General features: G+C 34.9%; 1 protein-coding gene across 1 annotated transcript in view; it reads left to right on the top strand.

Moving 5' to 3' along the window:
* Nucleotides 1-24,245, top strand: part of LOC145261093 (laminin subunit alpha-like) — a 192,906-nt gene that overhangs the window by 59,599 nt on the left and 109,062 nt on the right. The window contains exons 14-22 of the mRNA XM_080119281.1: nucleotides 371-529; nucleotides 2,093-2,192; nucleotides 5,091-5,247; nucleotides 6,525-6,803; nucleotides 7,545-7,636; nucleotides 10,049-10,214; nucleotides 12,653-12,807; nucleotides 14,038-14,158; nucleotides 15,169-15,251. Coding sequence (XP_079975407.1) covers nucleotides 371-529; nucleotides 2,093-2,192; nucleotides 5,091-5,247; nucleotides 6,525-6,803; nucleotides 7,545-7,636; nucleotides 10,049-10,214; nucleotides 12,653-12,807; nucleotides 14,038-14,158; nucleotides 15,169-15,251 — 1,312 coding nt within the window. The remainder of the gene's footprint in view (nucleotides 1-370; nucleotides 530-2,092; nucleotides 2,193-5,090; nucleotides 5,248-6,524; nucleotides 6,804-7,544; nucleotides 7,637-10,048; nucleotides 10,215-12,652; nucleotides 12,808-14,037; nucleotides 14,159-15,168; nucleotides 15,252-24,245) is intronic.

Below are 24,245 nucleotides of genomic sequence, written 5' to 3'. Positions count from 1 at the left end.
GGATACTTGTCATTTTTTTTTTAGTTTTAGCTAGATAGACAACTGCCCTTTTTGTTACAGAAGATTCCATTGGTGGCATTTTTAAAGTCCCTTAAATTCTCATTAACATACCCTGGAATTTTAATATCAATTTTAATAAATGGGTCGTTAATTTTAATATTTCTCCTCCACTTTTTAACAAAATATTAACTTTGTGTGTCTGTTTTGTCAGTTTTTAGTTTTAGCCGGGTATACATACACACAGCTGCTATTTATATTATAGATAGTTGGCCACATTAAAAACCGTAGTTTTCTTCTAATAAAGTGACTTTCATATTGATAACTAAAAATACTTTTTTTTTTTTTTTTTTTAAATTTTTATTCCTTTCAGAATGTGGTTGCTACAAAGCCGGTACAATTGGTGGAATCAACGTTTGTGATGTCGTAAGTGGACAGTGCATGTGTAAGGTTGAAGTGACCGGAAGGAACTGTGACCAGTGTAGAGATGGAACTTACGGACTCTCTGAAATTAATCCCTTTGGATGTAAAGGTAAATTTAATTTGCTTATCCTCCTCCTCCCAAACATTGTTTTATTTGACTTGCTAATGTTGTACAGGTTCAACCAAGATTTTTAACAGGAAACTTGGTGTGAACGGAGACCAACTTTTGTTTTTGCAATGACTAAACGGTTGTCAAAAAAAAAAGGGAAAATAAATCGTCAAGTTTTGTAATTTTATCAAATATCTTTTACTTTTGTCCTTTCCCCCCCCCCTCCGTAAAAGGGAGGGGATCTGTAAATTCCCCCTTGTCCGTTCGTCTGTCCGCATTTTTCTCAATAACTACGCCTTGGAAATTTTGCACACTCCTTAAACATGAGTAAAAAAAAAAAAGACAGATTTTCCAGGAAAACTCCGTTCCCAACCTAGGGGTGCCTTTAGGGTAAAAATGGCTAAAATTGACACTTTTGTGCTTATTAAAAAAATTGATGCCTTGGATTTTTAGAAAACTTCCTGAAAAATTGTAACTGATTTCTATAATTTTGTCTATACTTCGCGATAACTCTTGGGTGTGTTTCAGAGGCTCTTTTAGGGTTAATAAAAAAACACTCCTTTTTTTTTTTTTTTTTTTTGTGGGGGGGGGGGCCTATTTTACCATGTTTGTCCAAAATTTTCTGTCTATTACAAGTTTATATGGTGCTGAACTCTAATTTATATACGTTAAGGCCTTGGAGACTTTTGGGAGCAAAGGATGGTAATTTCTTTTTTGCATTGTGCAGAACTCAAATTTGTTAAGGCCTAAAATTGCATCGTTTTTATTTTCACCAGGATTTGACCTCCCCCTAAGGAAGTTTGGGACTAAATAGGGGAGGGGGCAATGCTGAACTTAGTCAGTTGTTTCATGCCTCATTTGCTGTGCACTCACGAGAGACCACGCATGCTTCACTTTTAAATCATTTTTAAGCAATTAATGGGGAAAATATGAATTGAGTAGTCTCCCTTTAATTTTTTCAAAATAGTAGGGAAGATAGTTACTCCTATAATACTCATAAAATTTTCAGTAAATGTTACCTTATGCTAACAGAACCCCGACCACTCTAATTTAATTATTTAGGGGTATTTGAGGTCGCTGAAAATGAATCTGATAATCGAACCCATCGCAAATTTACCGTTTGCATGGTATGAACCCCCTGGACCTCGGGACTATTTTGCGCTGTTTCACCGCCTTCAGTAGTTTCGTACATGATACGTTCGCATGCAAACGGGCATAGAGGAATCTTCAAGTGGTCGCTTCCAGATTTCGTTAGCGACCTTGAATACCCTTAAAAAATCCAATTAGTCGTCGTGGTTCTGTTGTAGCATAAGGTAACATTTACCAAATTTTCTTATAAAAATAAAACTTGATCAATTTATGTGATTTTTGGAATCTTTGCTTTTAATATATGGGCGAAATGCTGAACAAAAACTGACTTCGTTCAAAGAATGACTGCCCCCCCCCTACATACACCCACTTGTGCACATGGAGTCTCAATTTACACTCCAACATTTGTCCGGAATTCTATTAAAGAACGCAGCTACTTACCTCCATAAAAATTATTTAATATTTTAATTTCAGCTTGTGATTGCAATGTTGGTGGTTCTGCTACAATGGCATGTAACAAACGAACTGGACAATGTATTTGCAAACCAAGGGTGGCGGGCATGAGGTGTGATGAGTAAGTATTCGCAACTTTTTTTTTTTTTTTTTTTAAGATTGTAACACTGGGTATGGGGCAGCCAAACCAGCTGCCAACATTCCCCTGCTTTTTTTATTGAAACCAACCAAGAGCTCTTTTTAGTATCCTCACTGTTTCCTTAAGTGCAATTGTCTGGATCTCTTTTGCATTTGATTCACCGGGAATATTAGTAAGGTAGGACTTTAAGTTCTTCATAAGCCCTGTAACACCTATAATAAATGGTATGATTGATATCTCCCTAAGATTCCAGTTTCTTTTCATATCATACATGAGACCTTGATATTTGGTCTGTTTCTCCCTTTCAGCTCTGTTCAGACCTCCATTAGGGACACTCACGTGATGTTGTATAAAACCTTCACACACACGATATTTTATAATTTTTATATGCACACGTGTGTATATGTATAAAAAAAAAAACTTGTGTACAAATACAAAATGTCTGAGGAGAAACTCCTTTTTTCTAAAAAGAACGAAATTTTCAGTTGATCAATCGGTCTTGTGTGTGAGGAGATGCATATCAAATGCTGAAGAGTTCTGTGACTCTGTAGTGGAAAAAAAAATTTAGGTTGACCTTTTTTATCTCTTGGATTAACCAAAATGGAGGATTGCATAAACTCTTACTTAATGCTTAAAATAATGGCACAAGTGGTTCTATACGGTGAATACAATGTGCGTAATGACTTTCGCAAATATCATAGATCACTGAAATAAATGACAAAACAAATTTGATGTAATACAGAAGGCAGACTAAAACGGAGACTGAAAAGTCCAGTGAAGGAGACCAATTATAGTCCACCTTTGTTTGTATATAAAACCAATGGTCTGATCTCTGTATTACATTTGCATTTTTTTTTTTTTTTTTTTTTTACAAGGGAATCACCACTTATCAAGGCCCAGAGGCCACTCGAGGATAAGGGTTAAAGAGTGTATAATGGTCAAAAGGAAAATATAGTAATCGTTAGTGTAAATTTTGTAGATTGGATTACTTAAGGGGAACGGCTCAAGAACTTTACGTTGGACTTGAAGACAGCCATATTGTAGTCAGCTGGAAAGCAGGGAAACGGGAGAGTTCCACAGGTGTGCAGTTGTAAGAAGCTTTGTTCAGGGAATCTAGGTTTAGGCACAGATAGTGGGAGAAATTATTGAATGTTTACAGCCAGACGAGTTTCTTGTGAATGTTTGGCGAGGGGAACCATAGATTGGAGCTCGGACGAGCACTTGCCATGAAAATAACGATAAAATAGACAGGCTCGCAATGTCTCTTCTGTGAGAAAGAGGTTGCAGGGAAGAGAAAAGGGCACTCCCACTAGGCTATGAAGCCTATTCTGAACTCTTTCAAGGCAGGAAAAGGTCTTCCTAGCAGCTCCTGCCCAGATGACAGCAATATTCCATCCTTGGACGTACCTGGCTCTTATATAGGTACTGCATCTATATTTTGTCTAGATATTTTCAGTTACTTCAATTGTTAAATACATATGTAGAACTTAATATCGCCATGAATATATTTATGGAAAGTTAGCTACACAGAAATCGAACCATTTAAGTGGGAATAAACTAAGGAAATTTGAAACAGATGTGGCTGACGGCTACATAAGGACTGATTGGCCTTCAACAGTCTTTCTCTATCTGTGGCATGTAGAGGAATTTTCCAGACCCAGGTGCTGGAGTAAAAAAAAGTACAAAAATAGTGTAGGACAATGTCTCTGGTGCACAGGGCTATAATGCATTCCTCTGAAAAGGGCACTTTTAAAATGGGAGTAAAGGGGCATGTGCTTGCACGTCCCTGATCTGTAGTTAGTATGTCTTTTCAACTGTCCTGTCAGGTGAAGTTTTCCTTAGCCTTAGTAGGTAATTACCTAGCAATGGTGATTCGATAACTACAGTCCATCACCTCACTGGATTGGGTTTATGTTGAAGTGCATCCAGTCCAAACAAATCTTGCCTCAACTAAGGAAATTACTTCCAAATGAAACGATCCTATTTCAAGTTATATAATTTAAATAATGACCTGGCAAGAAATAGTTTGGGAATCAGTTTCTAAAATGTCAAACACGCGTCGGCATGTAAAATGCTAGTTAAAACTAACTAGCAGGATCTGTGGAAATTTCAGTGGACTTTAATTTGTAATATTGTGTTGGCATTCTGTGGATGTTCAGCATAAAATGGAGACTCCCTGATAATTATCATAGCTCTTTTGTTAAAACTTCAAAAGTTTATCTAAGCTAACATGGACGCCTGGTCGTAAAATATGCTTAAATATATTTTAATTCTTGCAGATTTTGTATATATTATAGTTGATTTCCCATTGATTCTTATATTATAAAGTGGATTTCAAAAATAAAAAAATATATCTGACTTGGGTGCCTCAGCTTGAACCAAAGCTTAATTCTTGGTAAAATTATTACAAGAAATGGAAAGTCATAACAAATGAGTCGCTCAGAAAAGATGTAGCCCGGTCGTAAAGTATGCTTAAATATGGCATTTTAATTTATGCAGAGTTTTATATTTTAATTCCTACAGATTTTGTATATATTATAGTAAATGTCATATATATATATATATATATATATATATATATATATATATATATATATATGTATATATATATGTATATGTTGGGATTTCAAAAATAAAAATATTCAGGACTTCAGCTTGAACCGAAACCAAAATTTATGAATAATTCTTGGTAAAATTATTTATTACAAGAAATGGAAGTCCATAACAAACGACAATCACTCGGATGTAAGCGTGACACAAAATAACACGCACACTATCCTATTTATATGAATGACTGCTTGAATTGTGATTATGTTCAACTAACCAAATATAAAACTCTTCAATTAAGTTAAAATTAAATTTTATAACTCTTCATTTCAGACCAATCAAAACTTATTACTTTCCCACACTGCACCAGCATCAATATGAAATCGAAGATGGCTATCGGCCTGGAGGAGGTGTAACTTATTTTGCATTTTCAGAAATTGAATTCCCTCAGTTTTCTTCGAAAGGTTATGCTATCATGTCTGAAAAACAGGTAACCATTTTTTTCTTATTTTTAATTTTAAAAAAAAAAAAAAAATCAAACGTTAAAACTTGAAATATTTTTTAAACCTTGAAATTCAATATTCGTGTCAACCACACAAAACGCATCACTGACTTTGCTACCGCTGTCAATGAGATTGAATGTACAGCTGTTCTTCTCTCACCCTTCCCCCTCACACTAAGCAAGATTCTGCAAAATGGGGGAGATAAAGAAAATTACAAGTCTTTGATAAAAATGGATACCACTGAAAATTTTAGAAAAGATTTTTCAATTAAAAAGGTTCTTGTTCAGAATTCCTATACTAAATAAAAACCTGCACATACCAGTGACTTAAAGATATTCAAAAATAAAGTAGTTCAATTTTTGCCCCCCCCCCCCCGACAAAGAATCTAGTAATTCACTCCCGTTCGTTTGTTCGCACTTCTCAATGACCACACATTGGACTTTTAATTTTGCAGAAACATTAGTCATGGTGAAAGTAAATTCTTGCTAGGACGGATCTCTGAGATAACTCTGGTTGTACTTCACTCCCAAGGGGGCATTATAGGGTTAAAATTGCCCCCCAAATTGTTTGTTTGTTTACACTTTTTTTCAATAACCACACCTTGGATTGTTTTTCAATCCTGCACAAACATTAGTCATGGTGAAAGTCAATTTTTCACTCGTGGATGAGGACCCCACATGTTCGGTTTAACTAAGAAAAATCAAATTTGGAGTATTAGGAATGACTCTATTTTTTTTTTTTTTCTCCAAATCGAAACAAAGGTTGATAATTCAACAATAATTCAAACTTGCAAGACCTGCATTGTAATGTCTAAGAATGCTTGTTAATAGTTTAAAAATGATTTTCTTGATAAAAATAACTTGTGCAATATAGAGGAAAATTCTAGATAAGAATAAGGCTTTAAAACAAATTTTCACTTTATAAGATTTTCAAATTTTAAGTTTTGGAGTTTCATTTTATTTTTCTTCTAATGAAAGATGTTTTCCTTTAACTTCCCAATGCTTTCATTTCTATTTAAAAAAATTTTTATTTTTGTAAATAAAAATAACTGAATTTCTTAAATGCAACGTAAAAATAAGTTGATACAAGAAAATTTTAAAGATGAAAAATATTTAAAACCTGTAGAAAAACTTAAAAATCAAACTACATAAGTTATCTCCCTTTTTTCTTTTTCTTTTTTTTTTTCTTTTTTACACACCTTAAAGTTTAATTGATCCTTCTGAAACTTAAAACTAAACTGAATAAACCGTTTCTTTGTTACCAGCCTGAAATCCTGATCCGAACCAAGATCCACAAGCCAGCCCTGTATCGCCTGTTGATCCGTTATCACAATAAGGGTGACAAGGACATCACTGGCAAATTAAAGTTGACTCCGAGGATTGTGGTTGACACAGAACAAGAAGCCACAATTGTTTTTAAGCCGACCAATGAACCATCCTTTACTAAAGTGGCAGATGTCAGTTCCACCTTTGTCCTCAATCCAGGGGAATGGACCCTTTCAATCAAAGTGCCAGGGGACATGCTAACAGATGAGTTACTTTTGGTAAGGCAAGCTTTATTTTCATGGCAGGCGCTCTACTGAACTTCTATATATGGTATCCCCTCCTCCCTAGAACATCTACAGCAGACAATCGTCTAGCTGCAACAATTGTCACAGATTTCTCATTATTTGCCTAAAACTAAACGTAAATTCCATCGGTAAAGTTCCTTTTCTAGAACTGCCAGTCTACAGAACACGATACAATGGAGTTGCTTCCCAGCTTACTATAATGACTGTTTTCAAGTTTCTGTTGAGCTATCTTCTAAAATATGCAAATACTACCTAGGTTCCATTACTAATAATCACTGACGCTCATGAACCCTTATCAAGTGGCCTCCAGGCCTTCATAGGTGGTGACTTCCCACCCCAAACACTATGAAAAATATGCATTCCTGCTTCAAACAAACTATTAACTTCTCATTAGATCACTGAAGTTAAACAATGTTGAATCTAGTCAGTACTAAATGGGTGACCATTTGGAAATACCAGGTGCTGTATGTAGGACGTTGACGTCTCCTGCAAGAACTGTGCAGAAGTGTAATGTCCTCAACTTTCCTGATGAAGATATATAAGCATCTGGGAATCACTTGTGAATTTAATATCCCTCTTTTAAAAATTGTATTTAATTTTTTAAATGGTATTAATTTATTTTTATATTTATATTGATGGTTTTCACTTTTTTTAAATGATACATGACTTTAAAATACTATTTTGCAAAAAATATTTTACAATATTTCTTTGCAGGATTATCTTGTTCTCATACCCCAACAATACTATGAAGCCACCGTTTTACAAGATAGGATCACCAGACAATGTGTTATCTCAAAGAATAAGCCGTAAGTAACGTTTCAGAAACATTTGTCGGTTAATCCTTCTAGTAATTAAGTTCTAAATTCCTAAAATACACTTTTACCTTTTTTTTAAAAAAAAAGTACAGTTTGTCGATTTTAGCAAATTTATTTATTTTTTTTTTGGGGGGGGGAGTATCTTTCTTGCAAAGGTGGTCGCTATTTTTGTATTCCTGCTTGAACAGAGGGAGCCACTGTGATGCATGGTTTGTGATGTTATACAGATATTTATGTTCAAAGTTTGCTATCAATGTTTTTTCGTTTTTTTTTGTTTTTTTTTTTACTAGTTTTACCTGGTAAGTTAAACTTGTTTCATTTTTGCTTTCTATTTAGAAGTCTTGACGGTATATACCCAGGAAGTCTGACTAATTCAGAATTTCAGTTTCATTTTGAAACTCTTCATTAAAAACTCTGAATTTTTAATAAAATATTATCAATATATTTTGAAAAATTTTCAATTTTATACAATAAATTAAGTTTCCATTAGTCTTTGAATTTTTTTTTTTTTTTCTGTGCCAGTATTTATCAGAAGGGACTGTTCCTCGTTATACACCAGCAATACTTTTGCTAAACAAAGTGAAAGTCAGTGACATATTTTATTTATATCAACTCAGATCTAATACGAATAAGCCTACCAAACCGAACTTTTTTTTTTTTATGGATTAAATAAACATTTCCCAATTGCGAACAATTTATGAAATATAAAAATACGTAAGAAATTAATCTAATGATTCACATGTGCAAGCGTGATATAGTTCATAGATAAAATCCGATGACCCCTCACCCCACCCATATCAATTTTTCAGTTTTGACTGTTTTCATCTGGAAAAGGGGTGCTAGTTTTCCACATGTCTGAATACCCTATACACCAAATTTAAAGTCTGTTAGATCAAAAATTTGAGTATAAAGGTTGTCTCCACGCGCGCATATTCTCACTTTTATAGCTATATAGATTAAAAACCTCAAACTTTTTACTAAAATAGGTTCTTGTCCATAATTCCCTTTATATTAAATCTGATGTACGTCGCTCAAATCAATGTTCTGACCCTTGGTCCTGCTTGCCACAGTTAACAGATACTACGCTATGATCACAGCCTAAAGGGTCATAACATTAGTCCAAATCATTTAAACAGATGTAGTAATAATGGGACAAAATTATTTGAGGTTTAACAATGCTTCCAGTTATATTTTCTAACATGCAGTATACATACATAATACTCCACGATGTATGAATGTATATTGCATGGGAAGAGAGGGTCAGGTAGCTATCACAAACGCATACTTTTTCATCTTTTCGAGAAAGATGTCTTACAACTTATTGACTATTTATTATAGCAGATTAGGACGCTGGATCTTCAGACTGATAGTGTTGCTGCTTTGATAATGTGTAGCAGTACCATACTTTGGGGTAATTGCGCCAACTAAAAAAATGTACTCCTTATATGCATGGTTGCCGAAAGAGCACTTTTAGCTAGTTGGTGCAATTACCCCAAAGTACAGTTCATTATTTTTTTTCATTGTCTTTTTAATAACAGCTGTAATGTCTCAATTATTTGAGATGTAATAGTTTTTATCATTTTCCAACTTGCTGTATGTATGATCAAACTCCTCACCTGCAGATGTTCTCACATTCATAGTCTCTGGCACAAGCTCCTGAACATGGATCTAATTTTAGCTTTCAAAGGAATTTTCTAATGTAGTCTTATTCTAGCTTTATGTAGAAAATTCTGTTCTAAACATTTTTTACACTTAAAATATATAAGCTACAGCTTTGCATAGTTGCTCTGAGTATCCTTGATAACCTGGGTGTTTGGAGTCTAAATCCAGTTTGTTCCACAAGTCCCTTTCACTTAGGATGTTGACAACCTTCTCGTATTACCTCCCATAACTACTTGATGCCTGTCTAGAAAATTTTCTGACTAGAAAAGTATCGGAGAAACCAATGCCAACAATAGAATCTTTGGATTTATACAAATGACTTAAAATTGAATTTGAAAACTTAGAAAGTCGAATGTTGTAATTTTAAAATCAGTTTTGAATTTTAACAAATCTTCTTCATAGAATACTTAATCGGTGGAATTTAAAATTTTTTGATCGTATTAACCCGAATTGACGACCCCCCCCCCCTCGTAGAAAGGTCATCTGATTTAATTTGTCTCTTTACAAAGATGGGATTGAACCTAGGAATTCACTCCTGTTTGTTCGGACTTTTCTCAATAACCACTCTTTGAATTTTTAAATTTTGCAAAAAAAATATTAATCATGGGGAGTAAATTTTTTCACTCGTAGAGGGGACCCCCCCCCCAATGCTTGGCTTGTTTTAAATTCTAAATTTTCAAATTAAACTGTTTTTAATCGTGTAACTAAGTTTGTCTATTCTAAAATTGCACTTCATTTCAGATGCCTTCACTATCGCTTTCCAGACCTGATGGGTTTCCCCAACGTACTCGGCAGCAATGCATACATCACAGTTGACGGCGAAAGAAAACTTGCCAGTCTCTATGGAAATGCAACCGTACTTCGTCAGCTCTACAGTGAAGGAATGGCGATCATCAGCTCTGAACAGGTAATTAGAATTCTTTACGTGTACAATTTTAAAATGTTACTAATGAATAAATCAATAGTATTGGAAATTTTTAGAGTCAACACAATTTCAAAATTAATAGAAATTCACTGTACATAAGCATTGTGAAATTCAAAACTTGATGCTTAAAAGATCAGATGTGCAGTATTTTTTTTTTTTTTTTTTTTTTTTTTTTTTTTTTTACAAAAGCCTTCATCAGGAAAGTTTAAATGATACATTTTTCCTTTCTTGCTATGGTGTTTTGCGCAGTCTCTAGTTAGGTTGTATTGTCCAGTTCTGTGTTAATGCTCCATCATGTGCACGTGTTAAAATTAATAGAAATCTACTGTTTAGAAGCATGGTGAAAATGAAATTAAAAGAACTATTTTGCTTTAACTGTATATTTAGTTCTGGACTGATGTTCCAAGCTAAGCAACAAAAAAAAAAAAAAAAAATGCAACCAGAATGAATATTTTTACTAAATACACGGTTCTAATTGTGATTTATCAGTTTAAATGCAATAGAAGTTTATAGGATTAGTTATCTAGTTTTTATGAATAAAACTACATCTGGAATATTTTATTTTAGTAAGGATGTAGATGTATGATGTAGAAAATAAACGAACCAAATATAAGAACCAGTTTACAAGATGTGTATTACAATGGAGACGGTTGAAAACTCTAATCTAGAGAAAGTTTGTTAGCCTTCCTTTGGGAACTGAATCTGCTAGCTAAGTAAAATATGGTAGGAGTAATAAAAATGAACTGGGGGGGGGGGTAGTCCTTGAATTTGAACACTTACAAGAGGCTTTCCAAAAGTAATGTCTCCTACTTTTTATATTCCACATGAATGAATCTGAGGGATTGCAGATTGCATTGTTATGACTGAAGTGTTCATGATCTGAAGGTTTCATCTTTCTTGCAAATATTGGCAGTGTGAGACTAAGATGGCAAACCCTGTTATGAACATGCATCAGAAGCAGATGCATCATTGAATTCTTCCATTCAGTGGCGATAGATATGAGTGACGGTGTGCTGAGGATTTTTACAACCAAGGCATCCAGAGGCTGGCAAAGATGCATTGAGAATGGTGGTGACTATGTAGAGAAACGAGTTCAATCCCGTCTTCATAGGTTTTCAGCATTTTAGTTTTAGAGTTTAAAAAATTAGGCCTTACTGCTGGAATGACCCTCGTAGAACAGTTGAGATAGCAGAATCAGTTAAGGGAAGATCAGTCAAGGAAAACATGGAAATGATAGATTTGAGAAAGAATAATTTTTTTTTTTTTTTTTCTGGAAATCTTTAAACATTTTTTTTTCACCACTTATCAGGCTTAGATGCCATTCGAAGATCGAATGATTGTTGGAACTAAGTTCAAATATTTCTAGAACGGTTCTAGATAGAAATCTGATAGCTGATTCGAAAACAAAGTTGTAATCTGCAAAGAAGCAGTCTCACAACAATGTGTTCCAAAGAGGCTCTATTTATGGAAATTCTGATGTTAGGCACATTTAGAAAGTATGTTGTGATAGTCTTACAAGACGGAACCAGAAATTTGATTTCAAACACCTTCCATTGAAATAACAGTCCGGCCGTTCTTGGCCCATGATAAAAATCAGTGTAGCATCTGTTCTGGCAGATGCTGCACTAAAAGACCATTGCCCTCGGGCAATCAGTTTTTGGTCCATGTAGGGGCAACCTATATACCAAGAGGCAGTACTACTAGCTCCCCTCCCCACATTAAAAAACGGCTTCATGTCTAATTTGCTCAGTGGGGAAGCAAATACATGTAATAACACAAAAAGGTTGATCTGTACAATGCACACAGCTCTTTATATATATATTTTTTTTTTTTTTTGGCTTGTTTCAGATTATAGATTAGACACTACTCTACCAGATTATTTAATTTTTTTTTTTTTTTTTTAATAAAGATTTATAGGTGATGCTCAGTTTCTAATACAACATTCTAGTAAATCCATCCCTCATGTTGAAATCAGATGGTATTTGAAGGCCAAACTGCTGTAAAAAAGGCTAAATTCGTGAAAGTTGGCCTTTTTTTTAGTTTAGTTATTTGATCAATTTAGTTGTAAAAAAAACTAAATTGATCAAATTTGGCATTTAAAAGCAAATACCAACTGGTTTCAATATGAGTGATCGATTTATTCAAACATTGTATTAGAAACTGAGCATGCCTTTATAAATCTTTAAATATTGAATTTTTAGGTGGGGGGGGGGTTATAATCTGGCAGATTGGTGTCCAATCGATAATTCACTGAAGAAAAAAAATTGGAAGACTAAAAGGAAAATATAAGGGGATTAGTTCACCCATAAAAAGCATGAGAAAAGCTGTGTATTAAGTTCTACAGTTGAATTAAATGTTTGGATGAAGTGATCTCAAATTTGAATCTTTTTTTTTTTTTTCTTTTTTTTTTTTTTCTCCAGAAAAGCATCAATATGGAATTAGACATTCCTGAAACGGATATCTACATACTCGTAGTAAATTACCACAACCCAACAAAGGGCAAGAATCAAGTAGTTGATGTGACGACTTCAGATCAACAAGAAGGAACTCTACATCTGCATGAATGTCAATACAGGTGAGTCATGGCATATCTAATTTATAATGCTAATTATTATAAACTAGCAGGGAGGCCCGATGTTGTCCAGGATTGAATGATAATCAACGAATATTTCACTCCTATATTTTTGTCATCGAAATCTGTTAAATCGCCTGGGAGGAAGCCTCACATGCCTCCATGCAGTAACTTAGTCCAAAATGTTATTCTATATCGCACTCAATATTGATTTTTATAAAATTTTTATAAATCTTTCCAGTTAACAAAAACAAACATTAAGAAATTTACATACGAGGCTTGAACCTACAGACCACATGCAAAAAATACACGCTCTCAAATTACCTACAGAATTTTCATGGCTTGTTCTATTCTTGTTGCTAAGTAATGACATGGAAAAAAATGGCTTTACCAATGAATTAAAATAACTGTTTTGATTATCGGTAATTATCGGGTATTCTGAGAAAAACTTAACTAAGATCACTCCCAGAATTATACACTAATTTTCTGTAAATTTTAAAGAGAATCTGTTCAGCCATTTCAGAGTCTATAAGGAACGAACGCACACACACAGTTGCATTTGTATAATTGTAGAGATTTATATTGTAATTATAGATTTATAATTACATTAACTTTATAATTATTTACCTGGCATTGCGATCCTGGATGTGACCTTAAACTATATCCGATGGTGAGGCCCCAGCTTGCGGGTTTTGGAGAGTATGGAGCCACCCTTTAATCGCCATTGCTCCCAGGTCCACTCTGACCCGGAGTGGTAGTACCTGTTAGGGTCCCAACTATATTCTAAATAGAAACCAACTAAAAATATATATTCTATTAAAAAATTATTTTTTCCGAATAACTGGATTTGGCATTAAATAACCTGAAAAGGGTTGATATGCCGTAAAACAAAAACAACCTGGCATTTCCCGGCAGTTTTACTTTCCGTTTAAGATTTTAAGTTTATTTAATAGTCAAACTATTTAGTTTAAATAAAAAAAATGTAAACCTAATCATATCCACCTTCATACGATTGTAAATTCTTTCCAAAGGAAGTCAGTCAATACATGAGAATCGTTAAGAACTTTAAAGACACAAAATAATTTTATATTTGAAAGTTTGAATGTCTACTTCCACACACGTCAAGCTTTTATGACCTTTGAATCCGCTGACCATGTCCTCAATCACCTAATTTGCGATTTATGTACAAACTAAGTTTCTTTCTTGTTTACCAAATTCCTGTCTCTTTTTCAGCACCCTCTGTCGTCAAGTTGTGAAGATGAAGATAAAAGATGAAATTAGTCACTTCAACTTCACTTCTGGTCGGGTTATCATAACGCTTACTGCAACAAGGGAAAGAGTCGCAGCTTTCATTGTAAGTATTTGACTTGAAGAGTGAGGGGGTGGGGACATGAAAGTTGAGTAATACATTTGGGATGGTATCTTGATGGCTAGGTATCGAGACAGAGGGTAATGGTCATCAATTAACGTAATAAACTATATTTCTGAGAAGGAAAGAATATAAAATCCAATTAGTGGCCTAAACACAATGCAATGAAAAATTGTACAGGCAAGAAATATTTTATCTTGTTGCTATATTAGTAAATAAGGAATTTAATTAAATTAAAATCCATTTAGTATTATACATGTAATCTTAACATGCTTTAAAGGTGTACATATACTTAAAATAATCGCTATTTTTTAACTTCCATTTGTATGACTCCATTTTTTTTTTCTAAACTTGATCATGAACTGATTCCAAACATGCTAAAAACCAAATTCCAAAAGTTATGTGAATTGATAAGTTTTATGGAAAAAAAACAAAACTTTAATCAATTAATGGGAATTTGTAGGCATTACAACATAACTCGATAATTTATACTTGCTAGACTTATCTAATTTTTAATGGCGTACGAGATAAACTAGATACTCGTAAAATTTTATTTTATAAATTAAACTACTTGATAAATTTACATGATTTTTATTTCGTCACAACTATGTACATAGATTTTTCAGGCGTTTTCTTTAATATAGGAAATTCTGGACAAGAACCAAAATGGTAATATATTAAAAATAGACAAAGGGAGATAATCTATTTACTAGACAAAGGGAAGTAACCTATTAGTCTTCTACATGAGCGATGTTTCTGACAAAGGGATAAGAATTGCTATTTTTCTGGATCGAACCCGCTTGTTTGTTGGTTCGATAGTAGTTCTATTACGCTCTTTACATGAAGTGGCTTCATGTCCTGTCTGGGGCGATTTTCAGCAAGATTAGGTTTTTACTTTACAATTTGTTATTGATGCGTTTGTTTTCTTTGCATCAAAAATTGATATTTATTGAATTCAAAGCAATATAATTTTTTTTTTTTTTTTTTTTTTTAAGGATTCTGTGACTGCTATTCCAGCATCAGAATGGACTCAAGGTTACATCAGACCAAACATTGTGTGCATAAAGGTCAATGGAGAGTAAGTAGAAAATTTAATGTTTGTAGTCAAATTTGAGGGTTTTTGTTTCTTTGTCTCAAGATGCATGACAGGTCATCAGAATCTTTTGAAAAAAAGTGAAACTAATCCAGTGTTTCGATATTAAAAAGCATGTCTGAACTCCAATCTCTGGTCCCCCCTCGCCAATCTTTCACGAAAAACACCCGTCTAGCCGAATCCACTGAAAAATTTCCCCCAGTCTTTATATGTGCCTAAATCAAAATGTGGATTCCATGAACAAAGCTTCTTTCTTAGAACTGTACGCCTGTGGAACTCTGTTCCGTCTGCCTGCTTCCCACCGGATGTGTTCAAGTCCAATGTTAACAAATTCCTAATGAACCGCCCTCTTAAGTAAACACTTCATCAAATCTCCACACTAACGTAATGTACTTGCAATAACCCTTATCCCTGAGTGGCTTCCGGGCCTTGATAAGTGGTGATTACTGTAAAAAAAAAAAAAAAAAAGTCTAGCATTTGAAGAACCCTTTTGTGCTATGGATCACATTATATAAGACTAAATAAAATATTTAAGGTAGAATCGACAAATCGATTTTTTTTTTTTTTAAATATGTAGTTTTAAGTAAAAAAAAATATTACGTACTTATTCCGAAAACAGTAAGATATCCAAAAATGACTTTCATGGAAAGTTAAGTAATTTTTTAGTATGTCTACACACAAGGGACATACCCCGGAACTAATATTTTAGATTACTTGTGGCTGCAGTATTTGTCTATAGCAATACTTTTTCTTTTACTAAAAACACAATAGAAGTTCTATTCGATGAATGTTCAATTTTTGGATATATTACTATTTTCGACATGACAATAAGTACATACTGTTTTTGCTTAAAATAACGTTTAAAAGTCGATTTGTCAACTCTTGCTTAAACAAAGTTTGTTGCATGTTAATTAGCAATCTTACCTGATGTTACCCAAAGCAGTAACTTATTTCTCTTTATGTACTGACATGACATATTTTACTTACAATAACTTGCATTAAAAACAGTTCGGTATACTCATGGCTCACCCCCTTGTTGTGCGGCTAGTCGTCTGGAGACAATCGACCCAACACAGTAGACACGGTCAAAAAGTAAACAGCAAAAAAGGCAAAGAATGACACAGGTTCTTTCGTTAAAGACGAGGGTTCGTCATTTACTTGTAAATGAAGCGTGAAATCGTGATCTGGTTGTCCAGAAGGTCGCACGTCACAGGAGACTAAGGGCTGGAACAAGTACTCTAGACATAGCGTGGTTTAGGGTTGCTTGCTGGGTCTGGAACAATCGGCTGGACGTCAGGACGATCTGGAATGGATGACACTGAGAACGTAGGGGTCCGTGTTAACGGCCAGTCGGTAGGGAGCCAGGCACAGTCGAGGTTGCAGACTGAAGGTGCAAGCGAGGTTGCTGTGGGTCTCAGGAGGCAAGCAGTACTGAATCGCATTAGTAGAAACCCTTATTAGCCCTGATAAGGGTTGTTTGAACTGCTGAGACGACTGCTGTTGCTGGGAATCCTTTGGCTGGTGAATTTCGATGTGGCTGGTAGTGTCAGTCGTCACTTCGGGAGCCTCTTCCTAATCTCTGACTGATTTGCCAGCCAAGCTGCCTGACTGGGCCAAAGCAGGCTGTATTCATTTGGGAGGAATGATATTAGTGGTGGCGCTCCCCACAAGACAAACGACTCAAATTTATACAATCAAAGTAGCTTGGGAGTTTGTTGATTCCATTTAAATTAATTTTGTCTAAAAATAAAGTCAATTGTTTGAATTATTGACGTTTTGGATTCTGACGTGCATAGAAGAGTCAAGAATGGAAGGGAAGGTGAATGTATTCACTGAACCCGGATATTGTTCCTACGTTTAGCTTGCATTAGCCTATTGCATCTTTTGTTTAAGGGAAGGTGAAGAAAGGAAAATGGAGGTGATGATTTTGAAACCATGATACTCCTAGTGGAGTTTTGGTCAGTTTGCTTTTAGAATTTTCTATCCTGAGTGTTTGTAGGAGTGTTGAGTAAACAAAAGAAAAAAAAGTTGTAACAGGCAGGCTCGAACCAATGACGTGAAAACAGAAAAGTGGTGTGTAAGGGTGTTGGTTGAGCAAAAAGTGGTAGTAGGTAGGCAGGCAAGCTCGAACTCTTACTGCAAAGGTGGAAAAGAACCTGAAAAAAAGTGACGCGTTAGCTGCTGCGCTCTTTGCCAAATCAGAAGTTACGTAGGTTCAAATTAAGACAATCGGGAAGAGATGACTTTCGAAAATATCTGCGAAAGAAGCAACTCCTCCCTGTATGAAAGTGCCCAATTGAGAGTGAAGGAATTAATATTTTTAGTCAATTTTTCGATATGTCATCAAGTGTCGGGCTTCAAAATAATACCGATCTCATGAAAATCCGTTGCCTCTGTCGAAAGTTTTTTGCGAGATACATTCATTTAAACACGGGTGAGATTTATATTATAGATGAAGCTGGACCTCTGATTACCTAAGTCTGTCATACTTCAGATGCATAAACATCTTATGGAACTCCATAGTTTACACATGCATCTCCTCTGTAGACAAACAAGCACATTTGCAGAGATAATTCTCCTTTATAGATTCTTCCAGGAAGGAGTCTAAATAAGGAAGGTAACTGTTTGATAAAAAATTAGTTCCCTGTAATACAATCTCTTTAAAGTAAAAACCGTCCCCCTGATGAAATCTTTGCCAGTTTGGGTCAAAGATAAATAACTTTGCCTGGTGCTACCAGATCAGGCTGCCCTGTGGCTTCCTGAGACGAAATGCACCTACATTGACGTTTTTTTTTGTTTTCTGATCTTTTTTGTAAAACTTAATTATGTTCTGCAAAACCAAAAACAAAAACAACAGCCTATCCCCCCCCCTTTTATTTTATTTTTTCCTACCTTACTCCCGGTCCTGGATATGACCTTAAACTACATCCGATGGTGAGGTCCAGCTTACGGGCTTGGGGAGTGTGGAGCCACCTCTTAATTGCCATTGCTCCCAGGTCCACCCTGACCCGGAGTGGTAGTACCTGTTAGGGTCCCAACTATGGGTTTAATAGCAACTGACTTAAAAACAAAACATTCTATTAAAAACATTTTCTTCAAAATCACTGGATTCGGCATTAAATAACCTGAAAAGGGTTGATATGCTGGAAAACAAAAAACAAGCAAACAACCGTTATTTTATAAATAATTTTATCAAGAATTCTTCATAAGTTTTTGTTTCGGTTTCGATTATGGCTAAAGGAACTCAAGTTATATATATATATATATATATATATATATATATATTTCATAAGTTTTTATTTCGGTTTCAATTCATACAAATTAAAAAAAACGGTGAGAAAATCGATACCAATACATATATACTAACTTTCGATTCCCTCACCATACCCAAAGAAGTGAAAGTCGGATATATGAAAATAAATGTAGAAATTTATATTCCAAACCCCCTCCAATGCTTCAAGTGCCAGAAGTTTGGACACCATCAAGATCGGTGCACACGATTACCAGTGTGTGGAAGATGTGGAGAAAGTGGCCCACACATTGACTGCAGAAAAGATTTCAAGTGTGCCAACTGCCTGGGAAACCATGGCGCTGGCTCTAGATATTGCGAAATATGGAAAAGAGAAAAAGAAGTGACCAAACTAAAACATAAAGAATATATCCTACCCAGAGGCCAGGAAAATCATCGAAACTAAAACATATGCAGATGCAACAAAAAAAACTAATCCAATCAACAATCAAAATGGTCATATACATGTAACGGATACAACTGACAAGAAAATTGATGTCCTAAGCAAACTAATAAAGGAAATGAAAGAACTATTAGAAGAAATGAGGAAAATGAATAGTGCAATGTCTGCAACCAATCCAAGGATAATAAGTAAAGACACTACTGAACCACAAAAAGAAACAAAACCACAAACCATTTCTACAAAAACAACCGAACAACCATCAAACACATCACAAGCCAGGAAAGAATCAAAAATCCCCCCAGACAAAAAAAAAAAACAAACAAAAACAGGAAAAGAAAGATCCCGATCTATATCTCGAACAGGGACTCCGACAGAAAATAGATTTGAGGGATTGGAGACGATGGAAGTTGAACACAATTCCAAATGATGAACAAAATATTACAATGGAATATCAGAGGGATAAAAGCAAACCAAAATGAACTCGCATTATTAATAACAAATATGAGCCCAGCACTTGTCTGTCTTCAGGAGACCTTTCTGAAAGAAAATAATACCATCAACATAAAACACTACACATCTTACAACTACATAAATAAAGATACGGACAGAGCTTCTGGAGGCACATCAATACTTGTGAAGAATGAAGTCCCTCAAAGACAAATAAATATAAACACAAACTTGCAAGCAATTGCAGTTTCAGTGACTCTACATAGAACTATAACACTTTGCTCAATATACATCCCTCCAAAAGATACAATCAACGAAACTGAGATAACTCAATTAATAAAACAACTCCCTAAACCCTTTTTTCTACTAGATCTCAACAGTCACAATGTAATATGGGGAAGTAAAGAAACAAATAAAAAAGGAAAAGAAATAGAAAACATAATAAATAAAAATAATCTATGCCTCCTTAACAATCAAAACTACACCTATATGTACCCAGCAACAGGTACTTTCACCGCCATTGACCTTACCTTATGTGATCCTTCCATATATATGGACTATGACTGGAAAGTACACAATGACACCTGTGGGAGTGATCATTTCCCAATCATCCTGGAAAGTCTAAGTACTAGCACTGAACAAAAAACACCCAAATGGAACCTACATAAAGCGGATTGGGAAGACTTCCAGGAACAGTGCAAAAACCAATTAATTATCGAAAAGAATGATGAAGATGACCATTTGAACTACTTCATTAAAACACTCACAAACATAGCAAATAATACCATACCGAAAACAACCAAAACCAACAATCACAACAAACCTTGGTTCACAAAAGAATGCAGAAAAGCCATCAGAGCTCGACGAGCTGCCTTGAGAAAATTCGAAAAGTATCCAACAAGCGAAAATCTGGATTTCTTCAAAAACAACAGAGCAAAAGCCAGACGAATCATAAAGGAATCCAAAAGAACAACTTGGAGAAATTATATATCCAAAATTAATGTGAATACCAAGGCGAAAACAGTTTGGAACATGATGAGGAAAATAGAAGGAAAGTGTAGTAGTACACCAATATCCCACATCTCTAAAGACAAAATATACACCGATCAAAAAGACATTTCCAATAACCTGGCAGATAATTTATCAAAAATGTCATCATGGGACAGACAAACAGAGAAATTCAAAAAGATTAGAGAAAAGGAAGAGAAAAAGAAAATTCTATTTAAATCACAAAATACTGAAAAATACAACCAACCTCTTACCTTGCCAGAATTAAAAGAACCGCTAACCAAATCCCATGACACAGCTACAGGGCCCGATGAAATTCCATATGAAATCCTCAAAAAACTTCCAGAAGCCTCAATGAAATACCTACTTGAAATTTTCAATATTATATGGTCCAGTGGAAACGTACCCGAGACCTGGAAAGAGGCCACAATAATACCAATCCCCAAATCTGAAAACTCAAACATCCAATCCCAATCAAGTAACGTCTCAGATCCATTGAATTTCAGGCCAATAGCTCTAACAAGCTGCATTTGTAAGACCATGGAAAGGATTATAAACAAAAGACTAATCTGGTTCCTGGAAACAGAATCTTATTACAGAATTTCAAACAGGATTCAGGAAAAACCGAAGTTCAATAGACCACATAGTCAGACTTGAAACCTTCATCAGAGAAGCCTTTGTAAGGAAAGAACATTTAACAGCAGTGTTTTTTGACATGGAAAAAGCCTACGATACTGTGTGGAAGTACGGTGTTACAAGGGATCTGAAGGCGCTTGGACTAAAAGGCAGAATGCCAATTTTTATTGAAAATTTTTTAAAAAATAGACGGTTCAGAATAAAGGTTGGCACAGCTCTCTCGGACTTGAAAGAACAAGAGAATGGAGTACCTCAAGGGAGTATACTGTCAGTGACCCTGTTCAGTATCCGAATTAACAACATTGTAAAAAACCTTAACCCTGGGGTAGATTGCTCCCTATATGTGGATGACTTCCTAATATGCTGTAGATCTAGATATATATCTATAATAGAAAGGAAGCTTCAATTGTGCTTAAACAAAGTAATGAGATGGACGGAAGAGAATGGATTTAGATTCTCCAAAAGAAAAACGAAATGCATGCATTTCTGCAAACTAAAGAACATGCATAATGATCCTGTCCTAACCATGGAAGGAATGCCCATACCAGTTACTGACCAGTACAAATTCTTAGGGATTTTATTTGACAAAAAGTTAACATTCATCCCACACATAAACTATCTGAAAAAAAAATGTAACAAAGCTGTAAATCTTTTGAGAGTGGTAGCACATACCGATTGGGGTGCAGACAGGGAAACGCTCCTTAAACTTTACAGAGCACTAGTCCGCTCAAAGCTAGACTACGGTTGTTTCATATATGGATCAACCCGAACATCATATATAAAAAGCCTAGACCCTATTCACCATGCTGGCCTAAGATTGGCCCTAGGAGCATACAGAACTTCCCCCGTGAACAGTCTATACACGGAAGCACACGAACCCCCACTAGATCTAAGGCGAGAAAAGTTAGCCCTTCAATATTTACTGAAACTGAAGTCTTGCCCAAACAACCCTGCATACCAATGTACCTTCTATCCTAAATATGAAGAACTCTTTAACATGAGAAAAACTATCAAAACGTTCGGGCTCCGAATGAAGGAAAGCATTGAAGAATCGAAAATTCCAATCTCCAGCATTCACAACTTCATACTGCCTAAAACACCCCCATGGACCATGAAACAAGTTGAAATAAAACTCAACCTAAACAAAAAATCCAAATCTACCACAAACCCTATTGAATACCACAACGAACTTCAACATTTAAAATTACAATATTCAGACTACACCTTTATCTACACAGACGGGTCTAAAAGCAACAATCACACTGGATGTGCAGCAACGTACCATAAAACCACAATGAAGAGAAATCTTCAAAATGAAGCATCTATATTCACTGCAGAGACTATAGCTATCGATCTAGCACTCAACATAATTTCAGAGGAAACCACCAAAAACTTCATCATTCTCACAGATTCTCTATCAGTCCTATTATCTATACAAAATCAAAAACAAGAAAATCCACTAACAACAAAATTAATAGAAAAAATCTATCCTTTCAACTACTAAAAACATTCTTGTCTGGATCCCCAGCCATGTGGGGATCAAAGGCAATGACAGGGCAGATACAGCTGCAAAAAGATCTTCTCACCTTCCAACTGACAATTTTAAGATTCCACATACTGATCTTAGACCCCAGATAAAAGCATACATACAGGAAAAATGGCAACTGCGGTGGAGTCAGCAAGAGGGCAACAAATTATACTCAATCAAACCTGAACTTAAGGAACGATGTCCGGACATCAAGAGATCACGCCGAGAAGATGTGATACTGACTCGGCTGCGCATAGGGCACACCAACTTTACTCATTCTTATATACTAAATGGAGAATCGGCGCCAGAGTGCATCCCATGCCAGGAGACACTCACAGTAAAACATATCCTAGTTGGGTGTGATGACCTTGCCCCAACTAGAAAATTATATTATACAGAAAGCAATATGGAAGACCTTTTTGAAAAGGTCAACTCAGCAAATATTCTAGCATACCTAAGGAAAGTAAATTTATATAAGAAAATTTAAGGAAATTTAAAGTCATCCAAATATACACATCAATGTATAAATACAACATTTAATTTCTTAGTTCAATTTTATAAAAAATGGGAGGAAAGGCTGAAAAAGTCATTCCCCCCCTCCCAATAAAAAAAGTTAAAAAAAAAAAAAAGGACTCCGGCATTAAATGACCACATGGGTTGATATGCCGTAAAACCAATCAATCAATCAATCAACGATAAATAACTTTGCTTTCAAATATTCATGGCAACGCTGGTCAAGAATATAGCAACATTATATCCAGTTAAAAGTTAGAAACAAGACACACAAACTTGCACAGATTTTCAAACTCAAAAATATACAAATGTTAGCAAAAACTTAAAAGGTTCTTTTCCAAACTCCCTAATTTAAATATGAAAATGAGTAAGAAAAAAAAGCTATAAATATACTGTAACATAATTGTGTTCATCGAATAAAATAATACACGCTAAAGCCATGCATTTCTGTTTTAGTCATTGAATTTGATATTACAAAATTGAACCCTGTGGAAACATTTTCCAGTTATGACCGAAAAAAAAAATGAGCAAGAGGAATGAATCCTATTTTTTAATTGAATATAGTTATCTTCCCCTGCAACTAGTGCTATTACTTTTGCTGTACAATTTTTTAAAGTGCAAATAAATAAAAAGAACTAAATTGCTTGACAGCATCCCGGGGAAACACCGGATGGGTAGATTACAGCCCGTAACTTCTAAATTGACATCGGGTTTTCAAAGTATAAATTAGATAACTTGGTAATGTCACTCGTACTCAGGGGAAAACAATTGGTTATCGTTGGTGAGCAATTTTTTTTAATTGCTTTAGACATGGTATGAAGCCACTTGATGCAAGGAGCTAAAAAATAAATGCTATTTTTAAGGTTAAAAACTAGTGAATAAGTATTCATTCTGACCCAGAAAACAGCAATTTTCCCCTCTTTGTCAGAAACATTGCTAATAGAATGAGGACTAAAAGAACAAAATAAGATAAGCTAGGGTTATGAGGTTCAGATCCATTTTCTAATCTGAGGATAACCTGTGAGAGCTCTTAGTGAGTAAATAAGTTTGAAAATACTTAATTTTCAAAAGTACAAATGTAAACAGGGATTAATTTTTTTTATAACCTTAAAAAGAAAACATACAAAAACATGCAAGAAAGAACACTAACATAGC

Source organism: Euprymna scolopes, chromosome 37 (assembly GCF_053919585.1).
Source record: "Euprymna scolopes isolate OS-2025 chromosome 37, ASM5391958v1, whole genome shotgun sequence".
Taxonomy (NCBI): Eukaryota; Metazoa; Mollusca; class Cephalopoda; order Sepiida; family Sepiolidae; genus Euprymna; species Euprymna scolopes.
Note: the sequence above shows the minus strand (reverse complement) of the source record. Positions and strands in the feature narration are given on the sequence as shown.